The sequence below is a fragment of the Diabrotica undecimpunctata genome, chromosome 5 (assembly GCF_040954645.1).
Source record: "Diabrotica undecimpunctata isolate CICGRU chromosome 5, icDiaUnde3, whole genome shotgun sequence".
In the NCBI taxonomy this organism is placed as follows: Eukaryota; Metazoa; Arthropoda; class Insecta; order Coleoptera; family Chrysomelidae; genus Diabrotica; species Diabrotica undecimpunctata.
Genome location: NC_092807.1, coordinates 108082035 through 108103995, shown reverse-complemented (window position 1 = coordinate 108103995; position 21961 = coordinate 108082035). Strand labels below are relative to the sequence as shown.

General features: G+C 32.2%; 2 protein-coding genes across 6 annotated transcripts in view; one reads left to right on the top strand and one right to left on the bottom strand.

The window, feature by feature from the left end:
- Camta (Calmodulin-binding transcription activator) overlaps positions 1-21961 on the bottom strand; it is a 1863487-nt gene that overhangs the window by 1788932 nt on the left and 52594 nt on the right. The gene's annotated exons all lie outside the window — the stretch shown is intronic.
- LOC140441675 (cilia- and flagella-associated protein 206-like) overlaps positions 1-21961 on the top strand; it is a 46748-nt gene that overhangs the window by 17810 nt on the left and 6977 nt on the right. Inside the window, exons 4-8 of one of the 2 annotated variants that reach the window (XM_072532546.1) lie at positions 1448-1691; positions 12402-12531; positions 16654-16941; positions 17422-17570; positions 21392-21490. In XM_072532546.1, the coding sequence (XP_072388647.1) occupies positions 1448-1691; positions 12402-12531; positions 16654-16941; positions 17422-17570; positions 21392-21490 (910 nt within the window). The remainder of the gene's footprint in view (positions 1-1447; positions 1692-12401; positions 12532-16653; positions 16942-17421; positions 17571-21391; positions 21491-21961) is intronic. The other variant, XM_072532547.1, reaches the window with a different exon arrangement.

The window sequence follows — 21961 nt, the reverse complement described above, 5'->3', positions numbered from 1 at the left end:
TTATTTATTGCTTAGAAAGTTGCAAAATAAGTAAAAATTTTCGGTTTTTTAATAACGTTAATAACTTATTTAAAAATAAACTTATATCGTTCATATTACATGAAAAAAAAAGTTGTCCTATGACAATTTGGGACGAAGTTAGTCCCTTTTTTTAATTGATAGCATACTTGTTTATAGTAATTAAGAGATCTTATTAGCGTCATTTTAAAGAACAAGCTTAAAAGTTTTATTGTGCAAAATGCGAAAAAATTGCGTTTTAATGGAATCGTTCACAAAACTTCAAAACGTGCTCCAAAAAATCGGCCGGCTTTAAAACTCGCTGAATAGGTGCTGATAGGTGATATAAAAACCTCCCAGATAGCATTCTTTAAATGTTTCTATCTTTATTTATTGCTTAGAAAGTTGCAAAATAAGTAAAAATTTTCGGTTTTTTAATAACGTTAATAACTTATTTAAAAATAAACTTATATCGTTCATATTACATGAAAAAAAAAGTTGTCCTATGACAATTTGGGACGAAGTTAGTCCCTTTTTTTAATTGATAGCATACTTGTTTATAGTAATTAAGAGATCTTATTAGCGTCATTTTAAAGAACAAGCTTAAAAGTTTTATTGTGCAAAATGCGAAAAAATTGCGTTTTAATGGAATCGTTCACAAAACTTCAAAACGTGCTCCAAAAAATCGGCCGGCTTTAAAACTCGCTGAAGCAGTGGAGGCGGAAGGAACTGTTAACTGTATCTCTGGTTCTTGTTTATGGATTTCGACATTTCTTTTTTAATTTGTATGTACTTTTTGCGTAAATTGCGAATATGTAGTATTTAAATAATTATCTACTTTGTTTAAACAATTTTTTTTCAGTTTTTTTATTTTTTTTTTAGTAATATTTGAGGTAATTTTTATGGTAAAACAAATATTTATGATTAATATATACTTCTTCAGTAAACTTTTCCCATAGTAAACTATTTTTTTATTTATTATTATTTATTTATAACTAATCAAATTATACAAAAAAATGTTTTTGTTTCAAAATAACTTTTTTTTATAAATTTGAGTTATTCTAAGACGAAAGTTATTTTTTCGTGAAATACTTTAAACGTAAAATGCAAATAAACAATTAAAAATGCTGTAAAAAGCCGATTTTAACGTTTTTCGATGCCGTTTTTCAATAGGTTGGACATCGAATTTAAAAAACAAAAAATATGAGGTGTAAGCTTAAGTCCATTAGTTTTAAAATGCGATAATGCCACAAAAATAGCTTCAAAACAATATTTTAAAAGTTTATATTTTGATAATGGCAAATCATAAATGACAGGTAGTTTGATAAAGTTTAACGGATGGCTGAATTACCAACCTCTGTTATTTTGAGCTCAAATTGAGAGCATACTCTAATTACGTTTTTTTTTTTATTCGATAGCATCATATTTACACACTCTTTTATTTTTTTAGTACCTGTGTTACTATTTAATGCGATCGATGCCTTAAGTGATTATTTGGAATTCATAATTAGTGGCATCGGCGGACAAATAGACATCTTATCTGAAGCAGTATCTTGGTGCTTTGTACCCTTCACTGCCAAAAAACAAGTATTGTTAAAGCTGGTTTTGCCAGAAAATAGTATGGTTGTCAAAAAGGATGTCGATTATTGCATACATCTTGTATTGGTCTATAAGCAGTTTCAAGAAACAATTCAGTAAGTGTACGGTTTATTTTTATATATTTATTTTTGCGCAGATTGAAATTCTTTTATTTGTATTGCCCGTCACAAAATTGCTGTTTTCAACTTTACTATCGACGATAATATCATGCCTATTCCACAAGTAATAGAAACAAACTGACAACAGCAGTTTAATAACAACGGCGATGACTTCGGACACCATTGACTATAACGTTCTAGCCAGCATTGTTTTTGAAGAGGTACGGTCTAATGATTCCACCAGACCATAAAGCACACCAAACAGTCAGTTTTTCTGATGGTTTCTCAATATACATTTGAGGATTATCTTAACTCCAAATAGGCACTTTTGTTTTTTGACGTAGCGATTTAACCAAAAGTTAGCTTCATCGTTAAAAAAACTCGCTTATGAAAATCGGAATCAACGGCAATCTCGTTTTGGACCCACTCACCGAATCTACGAATCTATGCCTTGCTAGGTAATGATGTACCTTCAATTATTGCATGAGTTGGATTTTGTAAGAACGCTAAGCAAGATCTTTCCACAAAATCTTCCATAAAGTCGATTGGCATTTATCCAACCGCTGTGTACGATGGCAGATAGACTGATTCGGGTCTTCCTGTATGATACGCTCTACAGCAGCAACAACTTCTTCCGTACGCACTGTACGACGTGTCTGTGGAAGCATATTATCATTAAGAGTAAACATTGTACAAAAACGATTCATGGTTAATCGAATTACTTGCTCTGACGGACTATTATGTTGACCATAAAATGGACGTAGTGCGCGATACATACTTCGAACAAAATCACAATTTTCAAAATAAATTTGTACAATTTAGAAGCGTTGTTCAGGAGTTAAGTCTATTCATGCTAAAATGCCAAACCAAACTTAACATAAATCACTTAACAGCTGTCAAAATAGCCAACAGTTAAAAAAGTGTTACCTTCTATACCTCTAACAAAACATCCTTTATATATATATATATATATATATATATATATATATATATATATATATATATATATATATATTTAACGTGATTATTTCGACCAAAAAACAATTTATAAATATGTTTGTGGTCTATATTAAATAAAAAATCTTTGTTTTTTCTAAAGCTCAATATTTCGCCATTTATTTGATGGCTTCATCGGGAGTAACTGTAAAAAACAAACATTTCAAAACACTGACGTACACTTGGATTTACAATACTTACAGAAATTAAAAGATTATACACATAAATAAAATTGAATACTAAAATAACATTATTGTTGATGAAACTGTACATTTAATAAAATGCATGTAAAAATTTAAAATATTTTTGAGCACGTTCGTTAACAATAAATAAGATGGAACAAGTAAAAATTATTTCAAAATGCAAAAAATAACAATGTAAGAAAACATTAGAGGAATAGTATTTCTTTAATTAATCATTAAGGCTAGTTAGTATGATTAATCATTAAGGTGAGTGTAGTTTTAAATTTTGTTTAATATATTGCAATATATGTTTCTTAATTGCCCCGTGTCTGTTTTATAATTTAAAATTTGTTTATTTTTGTTAATGTGGTACATCTCCAAAAATAACCTACTTTTGTAATTTTCAGTCTGTGCCAAAATACGAGTATTGTTGTAGTCTAACAGATGACCGGTGTTTTTGTAGTGCTCGACAACTGCGCAAGAATTTTTTCCTAAGCGGCAATCACTTTTATGCTGTGTGATACGTTGTTTTAGCCACTGCGATGTATGGCCAATGTAGCTTTTTTCACATACTAGACCCGGTATTTCATATACCACATTACTCCTATATAAGGTTGGTACTGGGTCTTTAATTTTAGAAAAAAGTTGTTTGCTATTTATGGTATTGTATTTAGCTATATTAATATTGGAAACATCTTTAAATATGGATACGACAGACTGGGTTAGACCGTTAATAAAGGGGAGTTTTTTGTATTTGATTGACTCATTGTTAGAATCAAGGACAGGACCATCATAGAAATTACTGCTGTAAATGAGTTTTTTTAAAATATGTTTAGGATAGCCGTTGTTTCGAAAAATTTTGTATAATATGTCCAGATTTTTTTGTAACAAATTATCATCAACAATGGACATTACCCTGTTTTTCATACCCAATACTGTATTATATTTTTGACGAGTAGTGTGGTTTGAAAAGTAATTCATATACCTTCCCGATGTTGTTGGCTTTTGGTACCAATCCAATGTCAGAATATTGTCATTTGTTCTTATTACCTTTGTGTCTAAAAATGGTATACTAAGATCTGTCTCGGTTTCAATTGTGAACTGAAGATGTTCATTAAATGAATTAAAAATGTTTAATGTGGTATTGATGTGATAAGATGGAACTGCACATATGATGTCATCGACATATTTATATATAAATGGTAATTCGAAAGGTAATTGTGTGATCACATTGTCTAAGACATGATCAGTTACAATAGTAGCAAGGATGGGACTAATCGGGGAACACATAGGTGTTCCAAAAATTTGGGAGTAAAATTTTCCATTGAAACTGAAATAAGTGTTATTAAAAATGAACCTGAGAATTAGTAAAAAATTACCTTTAGATAATGTCGTGTAGTCTTTTATAAGGTTCCAATTTGTTTCTATAATGTCCGTGACCATATTTAATGGAATTTTTGTAAATAAAGAAACTACATCCAGAGAAATCAAAACATAATCTTTTGGTAACCGCATTCCCCTAACAGCATCGACAAAGGTAAATGTGTCCTTAGAATTATAATTATTGCGATATTCAAAGGCATCATTTAATATCAGCAAGAAATTTATTTATTTTAGTATTCAATTTTATTTATTTTATTTATGTGTATAATCTTTTAATTTCTGTAAGTATTGTAAATCCAAGTGTACGTCAGTGTTTTGAAATGTTTTTTTTTACAGTTACTCCCGATGAAGCCATCAAATAAATGGCGAAATATTGAGCTTTAGAAAAAACAAAGATTTTTTATTTAGAATAGACCACATACCCGATATTTCCAACATATATATATATATATATATATATATATATATATATATATATATATATATATATATATATATATATATATATATATATATATATATATAAGAAATGTTCATAGGGTATTACATGAAACTGAACTGAAAATTGGGTAGTTAAAAAGAAGAAACATCGAGTTTATGTGACGAAAATGGCACCGCTGGCATGGAGGAGTCTTAAAACTGCACGCGAAGATTCTGATTACTGCCGAGAGTCGGTTGTGTTTGATGAGGGGGTCTCGAAATCTTTATACTCTCTCAGAAGCTTAAAAATCAGCTCCTTGTTTGGATTTTAGCGAAGATTCTTTGTGGAAGAATTGGAGTATATAGGTTATATTTCATTAATATAATTGCTAAGTTTGGAGCTTCTTGTAGAAGACTTTAAATTTTTGAGATGCCTGTGTCATTTTGGTTTGTTGACGAGAGGTTACGTAACTCTGGAAGGTTGTGACTGATGTAATATTGAAATAGTTCCCAATTGGTCTTTCTGTAATCTCTTTTGTAAATGAATGGCATTTTTTGTGTAGGGGTCCAAAAGTTGGACTTAACTAGAAATGGAAGGTGGTTTGACGTGTCCCCTATGAAACATCTATTCTTGAATTTGTCCATAATGCTTTTAGTGCATAGAATGTGATCAATGATAGCCATTGTATTGTCACTAAAGAACGTAGCTTCCGTGTTAGTAATTATATCGATAGGTAGATCTAGCAGATCTTGAATTTGTGGAAGAGTCACTCAATTGTGTGTGCCTTTTATTAAAGTCGCCCATTAGGATTGCTCTGTTCAGTATGGAAACGTATTCAATCAGATGTACAAAGAGCGGCTCGTTAAGATGTCTATAGTAAGAAATTACAGTGGTGGTGGTATTTCTTTGAAGTACATAGGTCTACTGCGAGGTAATCGATGTTTGGTACTTGGAATTGAGGAGGGATTATATGAGGTGTCGTAAGCTTGTCTTTGTGTACAAGGATAAGAATCCCATCAGAGATTCTACTTTTAGGATTGTGATATGTGGTGTAGTGTAGAATGTAGAATAATACTAATTCGAATGGACACCGAGCAGTCACCTTCGCAGCCTCAAAGAACATGATCGTAGGAAGTACATGTTTTCTACACAAAAAAATTCATATGGGGACTTGGACCTCGCCTGATGGATTAACGAACAACCAAATTGATCATGTGATCATAGATGCTAGACACTTCTCCAACCTTATGGATGTCCGCACCTATCGAGGCGCCAATATTGATTCAGATCATTTTCTAGTTGGCACAAGAATTCGGGCTAGAATCTCAAATGCGAAGAAGGAGAGAAGTACCAAAACAAGGCGCCTTAATATTGAACTCCTCAAAAACCCGCAAACGGTAGAAAGGTTTCAAAACTATATCGAAACTAAATACATAACTAAAGAGAATCTAACAATTAGACAATGGGAAATGTGTAAAAATTACATTAAAGACGCAGCAAATAACATTCTAGGGCCGCAAAGACCACCACCACGCAATGAGTGGTTCGATGCTGAGTGCGAGGACATTACAAGAAGAAAGAACAATGCATATAAACTGATGCAGCAAAGAAGAACCCGAGAAAAAGAACAAAAATATAAAGATCTCAGAAGAGAAGAGAAGTACATCCATCGGAGAAAAAAGCGAACTTATGAAAATAGAATATTGGAAGAACTTGAGGCATTAAAAAAGGAAAATCAAACAAGAAAATTCTATAAAAATCTGAATAAAGCAAGAAAAGAATTTAAACCAAGGATCGGACTATGTAAGGATAAGGAGGGGCATATACTCAATACAAAAGAAGAAGTATTGAAAAGGTGGGTGGAACACTATAAAGAACGGATTATTATCGAAGTAGAAGATCCAAATCAACCACCCCCAGGAGCAAACAACAATACACCATTGGAGCCTCCATCAATTCAGGAAGTACGGGATGCAATAAAACACCTAAAAAATAATAAATCTCCAGGAAGTGATGGTATACCCGCGGAACTTATTAAATGTGGAGGTGCTACTCTGACTAATCATATATATAAAATCATACTGAGAGCCTGGAATGAGGAACAAATCCCAGAAGAGTGGTGTATTGCGATCGTTTGCCCGCTATACAAAAAGGGCGATGAATTAGAATGTAGAAACTATAGGGGAATAATCCTCCTTAATACAGCATACAAAATATTTTCGAGTATTTTATATGGTCGCCTGAGTGAATATTCAGAGGAGCTTCTTGGCGAATATCAAAGTGGTTTTAGGCCTGGTCGATCAACAACAGACCAGATCTTTGTGCTAAGGCAAATACTGGAAAAAACCAATGAATTTAATATCGACACATACCATCTTTTCGTAGACTTTAAATCGGCCTATGATAGTGTCCTAAGAAATAAATTGTTTGAAGCCATGGATGAATTCCACATCCCCGATAAACTGATAAGGTTGGTTAAGGCTACAATGAGTAAAATTTTTTGCAAAGTCCAAATACAGGGCGAACAATCACAGGCATTTGAAACGCATGTTGGGCTGCGACAGGGAGATGCGCTGGCGTGTCTCCTATTCAACATAGCTTTGGAAAAGGCGGTCAGGGATGCCCAAATAGACAGCAGAGGAAACACTTTTAATAAATCATCCCAAATTTTGGCATATGCAGATGATGTTGATCTAGTTGCCCACACAACACGCAAGCTAGAAGAAATGTATACCACCTTGTCACACGCCTCAAAAAATATGGGCCTGCCAAAAAATAAGTAAATGAAAATAAAACTAAGATAATGGCATCAACACCCAACAATAGAGCCAGAAACATCGGCCACCAATTCACGGTTGATAATTCTACCTTTGAAGTGGTGGACAAATTCACATACTTAGGCTCCCTGGTCACCAAGGAGAACGTCATGACGGAAGAAATCAAGCGAAGAATAATCCTAGCAAACAAATGCTATTTTGGACTGAGTAGACATATGAGAAGCAGAAACTTAAGCCAAAAAACAAAAATAACCATATACAAAACCCTTATACAACCAGTGTTGACATATGGGTCGGAGGCATGGACCATTTCCAAGGCAGATGAAAATGTCCTGCTTATATTTGAACGAAGGATCCTGAGAAGAATATTTGGTGGCATCTGTGAAAATGGTGTTTGGAGAAGGAGGTACAACTACGAGATATATCACAGATATAAACATATATTTGGTGATAAAGACATAGTATCCTTTATAAAAATGGAAAGACTAAGATGGGCAGGACATCTGGCAAGATCACAGCAGAACAACCCTCCTAGAAGAATCCTTATGTCACAACCTGTGGGAAGTAGAAAAAGGGGTAGACCAAAACTCAGATGGAGGGATGGTGTAGATGAGGATGGTAGACAAATAGGCGCAGCAAACTGGCAACAGTTGGCAATGGATAGAACTGACTGGCGTGATAGACTTGGGAAGGTCGAGGCTCTTTTATAGGGCTGTAGCACCAATGATGATGATGATGATGATGTTGTGTAGTGTATCCGCAAATGTTATCCGCGGTTTTAGATGTGGTATCTATTAGGGAGAAGATTTTTACATCATATTTTTGTAGTAGATTTTTGATGTGGTTTGCTACATCTGTGCAGTTTTCTGCGCCGTGCGCCATGCGCCCTAAAAAAATAATATGGGCCAATATGTTAAAACCCGAATAATCGCCGAAATACGAGATGGCCAATATTTTTACTAGTTTTGGATTAAAGATGTGACATCACAGATAATGCGCAGGTGAGAGCATTTGAACGCTTCGTGACAGATGATTGACCCTGTATCACGGTGAATAAATAAAATAGACGCTCGAACTACCAATCCACGATGATTTCGAGAACTTGTTTAGGAAAAATCAAAAGGACGGCTAATTGCTCCGTTATTATAATGTTCAATGGCTGTTTTAAATACACTGACCATAATTTAGAATTTAAAAAGTTTGTTTTGCAATTTTTGGAGGAAAGCTATGAATGATTGTTAAACAAGTGAAAAATGAATATTTTTCTGCGGAATTTAGCTTTCCTTGCGTGCATAAAGAAACATTTGAACACATTAAATTAAAGATTACAAAGAAAATATTATATTTTTCCAACATTAGTGGCCAAGTCAGCTGATTTAAAAAAAACTCTCGTGTTTTTATTCAGAATTCACTATAAAAAATCCTTATTTATTTCAAATTCATAAATCAGTTAGCCATCAAATTAAATAATGTTTCAAATTACTACAATAAGGTTAAAAATTTAATTTTTAACTCTTCAATGCTCATTTAATACGGATCTCAGGATTTAGAAAAAGAACATATTCAATTTTTATCTTCACGTTTTCACAATTTTACTTTGTGGTATTTTTGTTTCAGTTCAACGTATGTTTGTGAAGAAATTGTTTCAATTATAAATGGTATTAAATCATAATATCGTTCAAAATTAACCTATATTCAATTGAGAAATATAAAACTATTAGCTTTAACAAAAATTGACTCCACCATTTAAAATGTAATTAAGCGGCACTGTCAAACACAGTGTTAAATGACACTCAGGTCTCTTACCGGCAATTTTTTAGTGTCATCCCGCGTGTTTATGCTGTTGGGGCATTTTTCAATTTCGATGGCTTCGCGGATAATTCTTGATTTTAAGGAGCGGGTAGGAGCGATAGTTTTTGCTTCTTCGAAATATATTTGTGACCTGTCTGAATATGATGTTGGGCTAGGGCTGAAGTAGTATCGAAATGTTTACAGACATCGAAAGTACGTAAAAACGGTTGTGGATTCGTCGGTTTGTCTGTCCTATGTATGGTCATGGGCAAGTGGAACAATGTATTTCATAGACACCATGGTCTTCATTGGAGATTTGCTCTTTTACGGATCTAACGAGAATGGACAACTTGGAGTGCGTAGTGAAGATGGTTTTGATGTTTAGAAGGTTAAGAGTTCTACCGATCTTGTCAGTGACACATTTGAAAAAAGGTAGGCAGATTTTGGGTTGATTGGGCAGCAAGATTTCTTTTTTTGATGGAATGGGGTCTGGATGTTTTTGAATGCTCCTGATAAACTTAACGAGAGAAGTTCTCTCTATTCAGTTTACTAGTAGTTCTGACCCAAAAATGCTACAATCAACAAAAATATATGTTTATTTGCTTCATTGACTTTATAAAAAGAGGGCTTGAGAAACATACTGCTATATATAACGTTTGCAAGAACTTGGTCTGGATATAAGAGCATCAAACTACTAAAAAGCTTGTACAGTAATCAAAACGCCAGATTTCACACCAGCAGAGGTAGAAATTAGAAGAAGAGTTAGACAAGGATGTGTTCTATCACCCCTGCTGTTTTATCTATATTCCGATTTATTTAAACAGGCACCGAAGGATTTTTAGGCGAATGACGTAAAAATCAACAGCATCAGATACGCCGATAATGCGGTATCGATTTCGGATTCAAACTTGAGACTGATCAACGGAACCAACTCGGTCTGTGAGCAATTCGGTATGAAAATAAACATTAAGAAAACCAAAGTGATGTCAATGCGAAAAAATCATAATACCTCAACCTTCCACAATCGACGATCTAAGTTTGAAGCAGGTCAACAAGTTCAAGTACCTGGGATGATCGATGTATATCAGTCTAAATCCTGACTTATAAATAAGATCTAGAATAGAACATGCCAGAAAATGTTTCGAAAAATCAAAAACTCAAGATCCCCAAGATGTCATGGGCATCACATACTTCAAACGAAAAAGTGCTGCCTAAATTAGGCAAGGGAGGAGAATTTTCCAACACAGTCAAATTTAGAAGTCGAAAGAAGCAAGTGGTGCATTGTGTGACACAAAAACTCTCCAAATAAACTAAAGGGAAAATTCTATAAAACTTACATAAGGCCAACTATAATCGGCGCAGATAAATATTGGGCAGTTAAAAAGAAAGGGAAACAACAAATGCATCCTGAAGGAATGAGATTCCTTATATATATATATATATATATATATATATATATATATATATATATATATATATATATATATATATATATATATGAGTGAAGTGACAAAAAGGATGCAATTTAAAAAGAACATAAGGCAAGTCTACTGGCACCAACTGATGCCAAAATGAGAGAGCATAGATTAAAATGATTAGGGCATGTTTATCGTCGAGATGATATCCCGATACGAAGAATTGCTGAGTTGCAAGTTCCTGGAAGGAGTAGGAGAGGAATCCTAAAGAATACCTGTTGGGAATAGCTTAGGCAGAACATTAATAGAATACGATAGGGGTCGATATTGGTTTGAACTAAGGTAGGAGTATAAAAAACAAATTAACAGTCAAAAACACGTTCTGTAGATAAGGATTGATAATAGATTACATAATAGTAAATCTAAAGTAGCAAAACCAAGTAGAAGATACTGGTATTTACAGTGGAAGTGACTTATATTCTGAACATTATCTAGTAGTTTGATTAATTAGAATACTGAGTCGATGGGAAAAGCCAAAAAATGTCTATGATCACTCAAACATGAAGTAATTAAAGGTTACTTGCTATAAAAAGAAACAGTAAGAGATCTTAATCAAACACGCTTAAATTAATATATTGTGACGGGTAGTTCTTTAAAAAGCGGTCTCAGTAAAACTCAGGTTTACTTCAAATAAAAATATATTTAGAACAAAAAACAAACAAAATAAAATTATTTTTAAGATAATGATAATCAAACGCCAATCCTAGGGTGACAGCACAGTTCGAGGACCCACTGTTTAATACCTGCGAAAAATAAAATACAATTAATGTCATAAAATAGAAACGACAATTACGATGTATTAAAACATACGCAGCGAAGAAAGGAAGGTCGGGTCAGAGGAATAAAAATGAAACGGACCAATCAACAGTCGGTCCGGCGAGAAGCGGAAAGTGACTAATCAACACTTGGATACATGAAAGAATAGGTGTCTCAGATCAATACTCCAAGACCGGGTACGGAACACTCTAAGAGAAGCTGTTGGCCTTCAGTCAATACGCTAGGCTTAGTAAACTTGTTATCCAACACACCCAACAACACCCAGAGTCCCGGTGGAGTTCCCACTAGATCAGCACTCTAGCCGAACTCCATTATCTCTTGTGGCGTACGCTGTTTTATACAGTCGTCAGCCTTCCATCTGCTCTAGCGCTGACGGGACGGAGGCGATGCACATCGCTACAATCTGGGGCAAAAATCTACAAAAACATATATAAATTAAAATGGGTAAATTGGAGAACATATATTAAAAAGGGAGTTTATTAGATCATATACAAGAAAAAGAAAAGAGGAAACAGGAAAAGAATACGCAGTAAAAATGCAGTAAATAAAAAGAAACGGACATTTCACAAGTTTCAAAAGTTTATACACCAAATTTAAAATGAATTGCATCAGACAAACAATTTTTGTTATTTATTTTTCCAAAATAAATAGGACAGAAAAATATATCTCCTACTTAGAAGTAATTAACCAACAACAATGGATATAATACTATCAAAATATGTGATGTATCCCTAGCAATTGTATACAAGAGACAGAACAAAATGAAATTAAGCATACAACAATACAAGACCTTATGGCGCCGATAACAATATCAAAGAAAAGTAAAGATCGACAGTAACAATAAAAAGATACATTTTAGTCGAATGGAATAATTTCAAAATACTAAGTTTTTTGACCTGTTTTAGGTTTTTAGCACATGACGTCGCAATACAAAAAAGAGCTTTACTGAAAATATATCAACAATATACCGAAATTATAGCAGAATTGAATAGTAATGTTGTACCAAATTTTCATATACATGTAGACACGGTGTTTGTAAGTATAAATAATTTATGGACTATACTATAAGTAGTATCGAAATGTTTGACAGATATATAATGTTCGTAAATACGGTTATGAATTCGTCGGCTTGTTTGTCCTATGTATCTGCCCAACTGGAACAAGGTATCTCGTAGACACCATGGTCTTCATTGAGAATTTGGTCTTTTACGGATCTGACGAGATTGGACAACTTGAAGTGGGTAGTGAAGATGGTTTTGTTATTTAGAGAGTTAAGAGTTCTACTGATCTTGTCAGTGATACCTTTAATAAAAGGTAGAGAAAGATTTTGGGTTGATCCAGCGGCAAGGTTTCTTTTTTGGATGGAATGGGGTTTAGATCCTATTGATTTGGGTTTTGTGGTACCAGTTTTGTAAAAGTGTTTGCCTTACTTGTTAAACTGTTTTGTTCGGAATGTTAGGCCGTTGTCTTCTGAGATTAGATCTCGACGTTTCGCCAACACTAGGAGTTGGCATCTTCTCGAGATGTTACTGCTTCGCTTGTAAGCTGAAACTGACCTGTAACTTCGTTACAAGCTAAGCAGTAACATCTCCAGAAGATGCCAACCCCTAGTGTTAGCGAAACGTCGAGAACTAATCTTAGAAGACAACGGCCTAACAGCCCGAACAAACAGTTTAACAAGTTAGATGATGGCCGTGAAAGCCTAACGCATTTTATCAGTGTTAGCCTTATTGAATTGATTTCGGATGACCTGTGGTTGTTGTCGCTAAGTCTTATGGAACGGAAAACAAGGGTGTTGATAACTGAATTGAGTTGTGCGGGGTCAAGATGTTACTGGAAATTGAGATAACAGTTTGTAAGAGTGGGTTTCCGGTACACGGAATAGGAAAAACTGTGAGGTGGGTTTTTCTGAATAAGAACATCTCTCAACAAAAAATGATAACCTACTGTTTCTAACAGCAAAAAAAATTATCATTATTAAATATTGTACTCACATAATAGTTTGTTGACCTTTGAAAAACAGATATTGGAATCCAAAGGAACAGTTAGTGAATTGCATCATACTCCAAGGGTGGTTAACCTAGTCGGCGGAAATCAGATATTATAAAATAATTCTGTGAATGGAAGCGGCAAAAAAATTGAATTGCCAGTCGAGCTCTATAAATAAACAAAAAAAGGATCTCTTACGAGTTTCTCGAGCGTAACTAAACTACAAATATGCGCGTCTGAATGCATGTTGATACAAATAATAACTGGCAACTGAGAACTAAAATCGAATAGTACCTTTGTATAAATTAGGCCTACGCTAATTAATTTTTGGGAAGGGGATGTGTAGTTTGGTTCGAAATATTTCTTCCCATAAGAAAATAATACGCTTTAGAACACTTTTAACTAAAAGCCAATAAAATTTTGAGAGGGATTATGCGTGATTATTACTTGAATAAAATGGTTTAAAAGAAAACGTATTCGTGTATCGCATACTATAGCCCAAAACATAATTTATTACTAAAAGAGTCTTTTAAGTTTAATGGTATTTTAAACACTCATGCGTATTCGAAGCGATAAAATTAATAATTCCAAGACACAGTTCAATAAAAATTCAGGCACGTAATAAAGAAATCCAATCTGCTGCAATCTATACAGGGTGGTCCTTAAGTAATTGTACAAACAGAAACCGTAGATTCTGCATTTTAAAATATTACGATTTAAGCCAATTTGCTTTAATAAAATGTTGATATTAAAAAAGATACAGGGTGTTAAAGTGAAAATTTTAAATTTTATTTTTCGCTATAACTTTTATGTTTGTAAATATTTATGAACAAAAATTTACAGTTGGATGCTTTTGAGTAGGATAAATTATCATTTTATACTTACTTTAATGTAACTAATAGAGGGCGTCACATATGCCACATGTGTGGCATAAATTAGAGCTTAACTTTTTTGCTCTTTAAGTTAGCTCTATTTGTGTTAAAAAATAATAAAGGTACATTATTTTTAGAAAGCAAAGGTATACTAGTTAGTAACCTGAAAATTCAACCGTTTTCGAGATAAATGCATTTTATAAGTCAGCTGTACAATAATTCTTAGTTTGATATTTTTGCGGTAAAGCACTAAATACCTGTAGATAAGCATAATTCATAGTTTATTCATATTAAAACAACTCAACGATAATAATGTAACATCACAAAATGCTTTGTTATGGGTGCTAAATGTCTTATTGGAGAAAAGATATTTCATCTTCTTCTTTAGGTGCCGTGTCCGTATTCAGAAGTTGGCCGTCATCATGTTCACAATTTCCCTTTGCTATCGCTTCTTAAGTTTCTATAATGGCGTTGTATTACTTTTTCTCTATTTTAAAATGCTAAAAACCCAAAATATGTGATTTATGCAAGATGGTACACCACCACATTCTAGAGAGAAGGCAGTTAGAACATACTTAAATACAACTTTTCTGAAAGTTGGATTGGTCGTGGTAGTCATATTCCTTGGCAATGTGGTGAGATATTGATATAATTATTTAATTTATAAAAAATCCGAAAAGAATACTTATTGTTCATTACGTAAATTGTTTACCCATTTTTATTAGGAGAGATAGAAACTAGAGCACAGGTATTGAATAACACATATGTGTCCTGTTTCATAATACTTTTGCTACAAATCTAACCTGAAAGACTCAGCATTTTTACAAAAACATCATCGTTGTCCTAATAACCGATATTGTTATAAATATAGTAAACACACAGGCAATTTAGTTTAGCATAATATTAGTTCGTTAGTAAATCATAATAGTCCATTTCTTCGAGATGTAATTATAGTTACTCGTAAGCTGTAACGTAATCATATAAATAAATAATGTCATCGATAGGTTATTCCGTGTGTATATAAGTAACCAATGAACGAGATACATCACGGTTTAATACATTATTTAACTTCTGCGACAAATAAGATGTAGTTCCATAATATAGCATAAGATTTGGATATGTATCCAAAATAATATATTCATCCATTATACATTACAGCCACCACGTAGCACAGAATTTAATCCGCTTGATTTTGGTGTATGGAACTCATTAAAACAACGTGTCTATAAGAATCCCATAAACAGTCGCAACCAACTATGGGAAGAAATAAATACTGCAGCAGTTTCTTTAGAACCAATGATGCTATTTAATATGAGACTATCTTTTATGGAATATATTGACAAATGAATTAAAGAAAATGGTGGACATACCGAACACTTACTTTGACAAAAAGTTATGTTATTTAGTTTAACTATTTCTTAATTTGGTTTGTAAACAAAATGTTTTGATTATGACTTTAATTTAACATAAAACGTAAAATGTTTGATGTAAAATCCTATTATTCTGTTATTTTGTCAATTCCTATTATTAATTATCCTGCCAATATATTTATTTTATTTAAACTATTACCTTAAGTTAAAGGTATTTTATGCCAAAATTCAGAAGTATTAATGTTTTTGTCTATTTTTTCTTCGTTGCCTGGAGTAATTGCCTTAGATCAGAATTATGCAGCTGATTTTTAAAATGCGATTATCTCGAAAACTGTTGAGTTTTGAAGTTATTAAGAAGTACACCTTTTTTTTGTTAAAATAATGTATATTTAATATTTTTTATCCCAAATACCGGTAACTTAAAGAGCAAAAAAGTTAAGTGCAAATTTATACCACATATGTGGCATAAGTGGCGCCCTCTATCAGTTACATCAAAGTGTGCATCAAATTATAATTTCTCATATTTAAAAGTACCTAATTGTAAATTTTTACACATAAATGTTTACAAACATGAAAGTTATAGCGAAAAATAAAATTTTAATTTTGCACTTTAACACCCTCTATCTTTCTTAATATCAACATTTTATTAAAGCAATTTGGCTTAAATCGTAATATTTTAAAGTGTAAAATCTACTGTTTCTTTTTGTACAATTACTTAAGGACCACCCTGTATATATATATTATATATATATATATATATATATATATATATATATATATATATATATATATATATATATGTATATATATATATGTATATATATATATATATATATATATATATATATATATATATATGTATATATATATATATATATATATATATATATATATATATATATATGTAGTAATTGATTTTTTTCAAGCCACACTTCATCCAATTGAGTGAAATTTGGTCGACGTTTCAAGATTCAGTAGTTCTACTCAACATATTCAAAAGAGTAGTAACACATCTTGATAAGTTAGTGAATAAACTGGAATTCGGTAATAGCCTAGTTACACATTACTTGAACATAGTCCCTCAAAAATTTTACGATGAGAGTGGCTTGAACTTGTCGGATATATTTGAAGATGCTAGTGCCGATTGTAAGATTTATACCAAGCACGATGTAGAAGTTTTAAGCTGCGAAAGTGGTGGAAAAGTTTTTTATGAGGTAAGGTATAAACTTTAAACTATGTATTATTTGCTGCTGTTACGGAAAAGATATTTACGATTGTGAGACGTATTAAAAACTTTATTAGTTTTTACTATGCATTTGATAAAATATTTCGACCGATTTTATTATTCGAGAAGAACTGAATTGTTAGTTTTGCAGATATAATTTGAGATATCGTCTTTAAGAATCGTATATGATAATATCAACATTAATATCGGAAATTAATAAATTACATACATACAATATTGGCATAATTGCTATATATTTTGTACCAGACAGCATCCTAATACGGGTTATTGTATTTTGAGCATTTACTTTGCCATACCGTTGACATGAGGATGCATAGAAAATTATAGTATGCGAAACAGGTCGTTGGTAGTAGAATAAATTAATTGTGAGTAAGCCTTATTCTTATTACGCCTTACATAAACCAACTTTTTTAATTTATGTGGCATGGTTTAACTGTAAAACTTTTAGTATGAAGGTCATTGTTGCTGGAGACTAGTATTAACAAATGGATTTTTAGTCAAAGGAAATGAAACGCATGGTATTGTTAATTACAATTCAAGATATTACATATTTTCGTCTCCATTGGCTCTAAAATGCTTCGTTAAGGAACCAGACTAGTAAGTTTTACAATAGACATTTTTTCAAAATTCGTGTTTTTGCTTTTTTTACAATCTCTCGTTCAGTAAATATCACACACCAACCATTAAACACTTTTTGGATAATAATTGTATTTAAATCTTTTGAGAGTCCTGGGTGTACTGGGTCTAAAAAAAAAATAAGGTCGCCATTTTTTTCACAACCACCTTTTTTTTAACACTAACATTTTTCCACCATTTTTTCAAATTTCACTAGGTATTATTTTTTATTGAATATCTGAGAATTTTACTATAACAAAAAATATTGTAAAATTAAATGTGACCAGGAAGGGAGTTCAGGAAAACCTGTAATACTAATCAGTACTTGTCTATATTACTGCAGTAAATGACTGTTTTGGAGTATAATTTTTTTCATCACGTCGGATTTGCTTGAAAATTTGGATTTAGGTTCCTCTTACCCTCTACTTCACTGTTGGATTCGAGCCCAGGGTTGCTTTTAGTTGGAAGTGAAAGCCACCCCTTTTCGGGTGTGAAAAACTATACGTTAAAAAAAAGGGAATTAATAAATTCTAAGTAACTTTTATTCCATGGTTTTTTCACTCAAAGTCAATATTTATTTTTTTAGTTATTTGGGAGTAAAAATAATCATTTTTTAAAATAAAAACTATGTTTTCAGACGGTTTTTGACAAATAACTCAAAAAGTATGTATTTATAGAAAAATATTCTGAACAAAAATGTAGCTTATAAAAAAATATAAAAAATGGTGTACTTATGAAGTCTGTAGACGTAGGAGCAGAGTTGTAGCTCATGAAAAATAGGCTCCCATTTGTCAAATTCCAGATAGAATATTTCAACGTGAAATAACCAAAAAATGAAGCACTTTTCGGGAAAAACTCATTAAAACTTTAAAAAAAAAGTGTTTGTAAAGCTTTATTTTTGAGGTTTTTAAAAAGTTTCTGGCATCAAAACTAAGTGATTTACGCTCAAAATAAAGTTAGTACTTTTCTTTGGTGAAAATATCGTGATAATCATTCCATAATTAGCACTCCAAAAAATGTATTTATGTATTGTTTATATGATCTGTTTGGCCGGTTCAAAATGCTTATTTTTGAAAAAAATTTATTTCTAAATTAAAAGAAATTTTTTTTTTGAAATTTTGAAAAAAATGCTTTTTTTCAAAATAACTTAAAAAGTATTAGGGATACGAAAAATCTTGAAGAGTTAAAAAATATAAGTTTTGCTTTTCTGAACATTTTAGTTTTTTTTTTGCTGTAAGATAAAAATTAGTTAAATATTGCTGTTTAAAGTTTGCATACACTCCACACATATCATCCAACAAATTGTTAATTTCCCACATTTTTTTTGTTGCTATTACGTGGTTTACTTAGTTTTTCCATTTCTCTGGCGTAATGACCTGGTACGCTGCTGTAATTAAATTTTGTATTTCAGTTTCTTTAAAATTCGCGTTGCGTCCAGCTATATACCGTTTCACTTCACTCCAAACCATTTTGATGAGATTGAGTTAACAGTGATAGGGTGGGAGCCTCAGAATCTTCACATTGTGCTTTTTGGCAATATCTTCTATTATGTACCTGTCATATTTTGCTTTGAAGGCTACATCAAGTAACTCACATTTTAGGTAGTCTTCTTCAAAAATAGGTCCTTTGACAGAAGCCATTCTTGAATATCTTTTTTTAATGTTGAACTGGGAATTTGTTCTGACTTTCTGCTGTGATAGGGGGCATTGTCCATTACCACAACAGTTTTTTGTGGCAAATTTAGCATTCAGTTATTTTCGAACCAATCTTCGAAAGTCGGTCCATCCATTTCGTCGTGGTAGTCCTGAGTATTTTTCTTTGCCAAAAACGTGAGTTCTGCTCCATCAACAAATCCACTGGTAGATCCTGCGTGCAATAAAACTAACCGTGCACCACGAGCTGTTGGAGCTTTTAATGTAAATGTTTTATCAACCCATTCTTTTTTCACACTGTGCCCGATATTTACCCATGATTCATCCAAATACACTGTGTTGTATCCTTCTGCACGGTATTTACGAATTGCGCGTAAATAACGATGACGCCACGAGATGATTTCTGGTTTTTCAATGAAAATTGAATTTCTGCCACGTTTTATAAACACAAAATCCATATCACTCAGCAAGCGATGTAGCGTGGCCCGTGAAAAGTTGGGCAAAATTTCTTCGAGATTTACAACAGCTAATATGGTGCTTATTGTTGGTGGTATGTTGTCACGAAAAAATTGATGAACTATTCTACGAATTTGGCCTCTGACACCTTCATCGTACTTGTTGTCACGAGAATTACCAACCTTTCGCTTCTTGGGCCTGCTCTTTGGAAATTGTAATCTAGCAGGTGATGAATATTCCTGTCGTAAACAGAGTCTTTTCGCAAACACCACTCATTTCTGACACTTTCCTAATTACACTTGATACAGAATCGTTAACCTGATAGATAGATAGATAGATAGATAGATAGAATTTATTCATCCACAAAATTTACACAATTCTTACAAAAAAAAATGTATAAATCTTATCGGACTAGTCAAAATTTTAGTACAAAAGAGTACAATATATAGTAAAAGTACACATGATTAAAATGAAACAGTGATTACAATAAAATAAATAAGAAATAAAAGTTACAAATACAAATTTAGAACTATTGTTGCAAAAATGATAAAAATTAAAAAATCCATCAACACTGCAAAATGTGTTGTCCATTAAAAATGAATATACAGTTTGCGAAAACCTTTATGTGAAGAATTACTTAGAGTAAATTACTGAGTTTTTATCCTGATTAAGATGATAATTAATAATATTCGATAGTATCTGCTTCTCTGAAAGTTTCAGAGCTTTTCCACATTTCCATTGAACAATTTCCTCCATTTTGCGGTAAAAATTCGGCGTCAAATATAACAATAGCCAGTAACAATAATTGCCAACAGTAAATCACAACAACAGCCACCAACAAATAATAACAATAACAAAACAGTAACAGTACATCCAAGATGGTACAAATAATCGTAACTCGAATATGTTTACGCGCTCCGAAGAACAAATAAAGACTAATTAATGCCCTGAATGTATCAAGCTTTTAAACATATTTTGTACAAGAATTACTCTAATTGCTTCTTAATTACAGAAAAACTTAGAAGAAAGTATTTGCAATTGATATCAACCAAAATTACAAATGCCTTACACATTATGGCAGTAGTTAGCACCGCAGGGACATAAATAACATTTTTAATTTGGCAGTTAGTAGAAATTACCGATATTATTTTAAACTTTGAAACAAATGTTTATTTAATGCACATTTTATTATACTACTGCTACTAATAAAAGATAAAAGTTGATAAGTTACTATTAGAAACAAATAATGTATAGTATTATGTATAATTATTAGTAAACGATATTTGTAAATTACATAAAATTGTACGTGAGGACTTGTAGCGAACTCCTGGTTTATTTCGTTTATTTTGAAAGATAGACAATAGATAACACCATAGCTCACTGCATAAAACTGGCAACGTCTTGGCGAAATTCCCATAAGGTTAGCATTGCATAGCTTACCCTGTACAGACTAGTCACTTTGAGACAAAGTATAGCTATACAGTAACCAGCTCTTTTTCAGTTTGATCTGCTCCACTGTAAAGCACAGCAGACATTTAACTTATTAAGAAAACTAAACAATATTTAGGTCTTTAAACTAAGTATATATTTATTTAACAAAGTACATATAATTGAATTAGGGAATAAAATGGTTTTAATACAATTTGACTAATATTGTTACTGTTACCTTATTTGAGCTGTTTATTAATATTTTAGTTACATCAACTATGTACTTCATCTAGCACGTCAAAGATGTGGATTAATTTTATATTTAAAATTAAGTGAAGACCTGATAAACGTTAAGAATAGACTGAAGTAAGTGAACATCTCTTTAGTATTTTATAAATAACCTAACTTAAGTAAGGTAAAAATGTTGTATTTTTCAAATGTATAAATCAGAGCTTAGTGGTTTTATTTCGAAAGCATCATCAAGTTAAAACACCAAGCGATAAAAGAGAAGGTTCTGAAAATGTTTACTTGTGGCATGTCAAAATTAAATATTATGTTTATATGGAATTAAGCCACAATTGATTGTAACGACAACTACATTTTTAACTAATATTGTTCGTGTGAAATCTCGGAATATGTCGGATATCCGTTTGATAAATCCATGACCCCCAGTAACCTAAAGACAGGTTTCAAAGAATGCAGAATAGTGCCTTTTAATCAATAATTCTGCGATGAGATTGACTTTTTAATTAGTAACGTCACCGATAGGAATGAAAGATTAGAGGAGGGTGAAACAAATCGTAAAGAATGTCAGCCAGGTGCAGCAAAAATTTGATA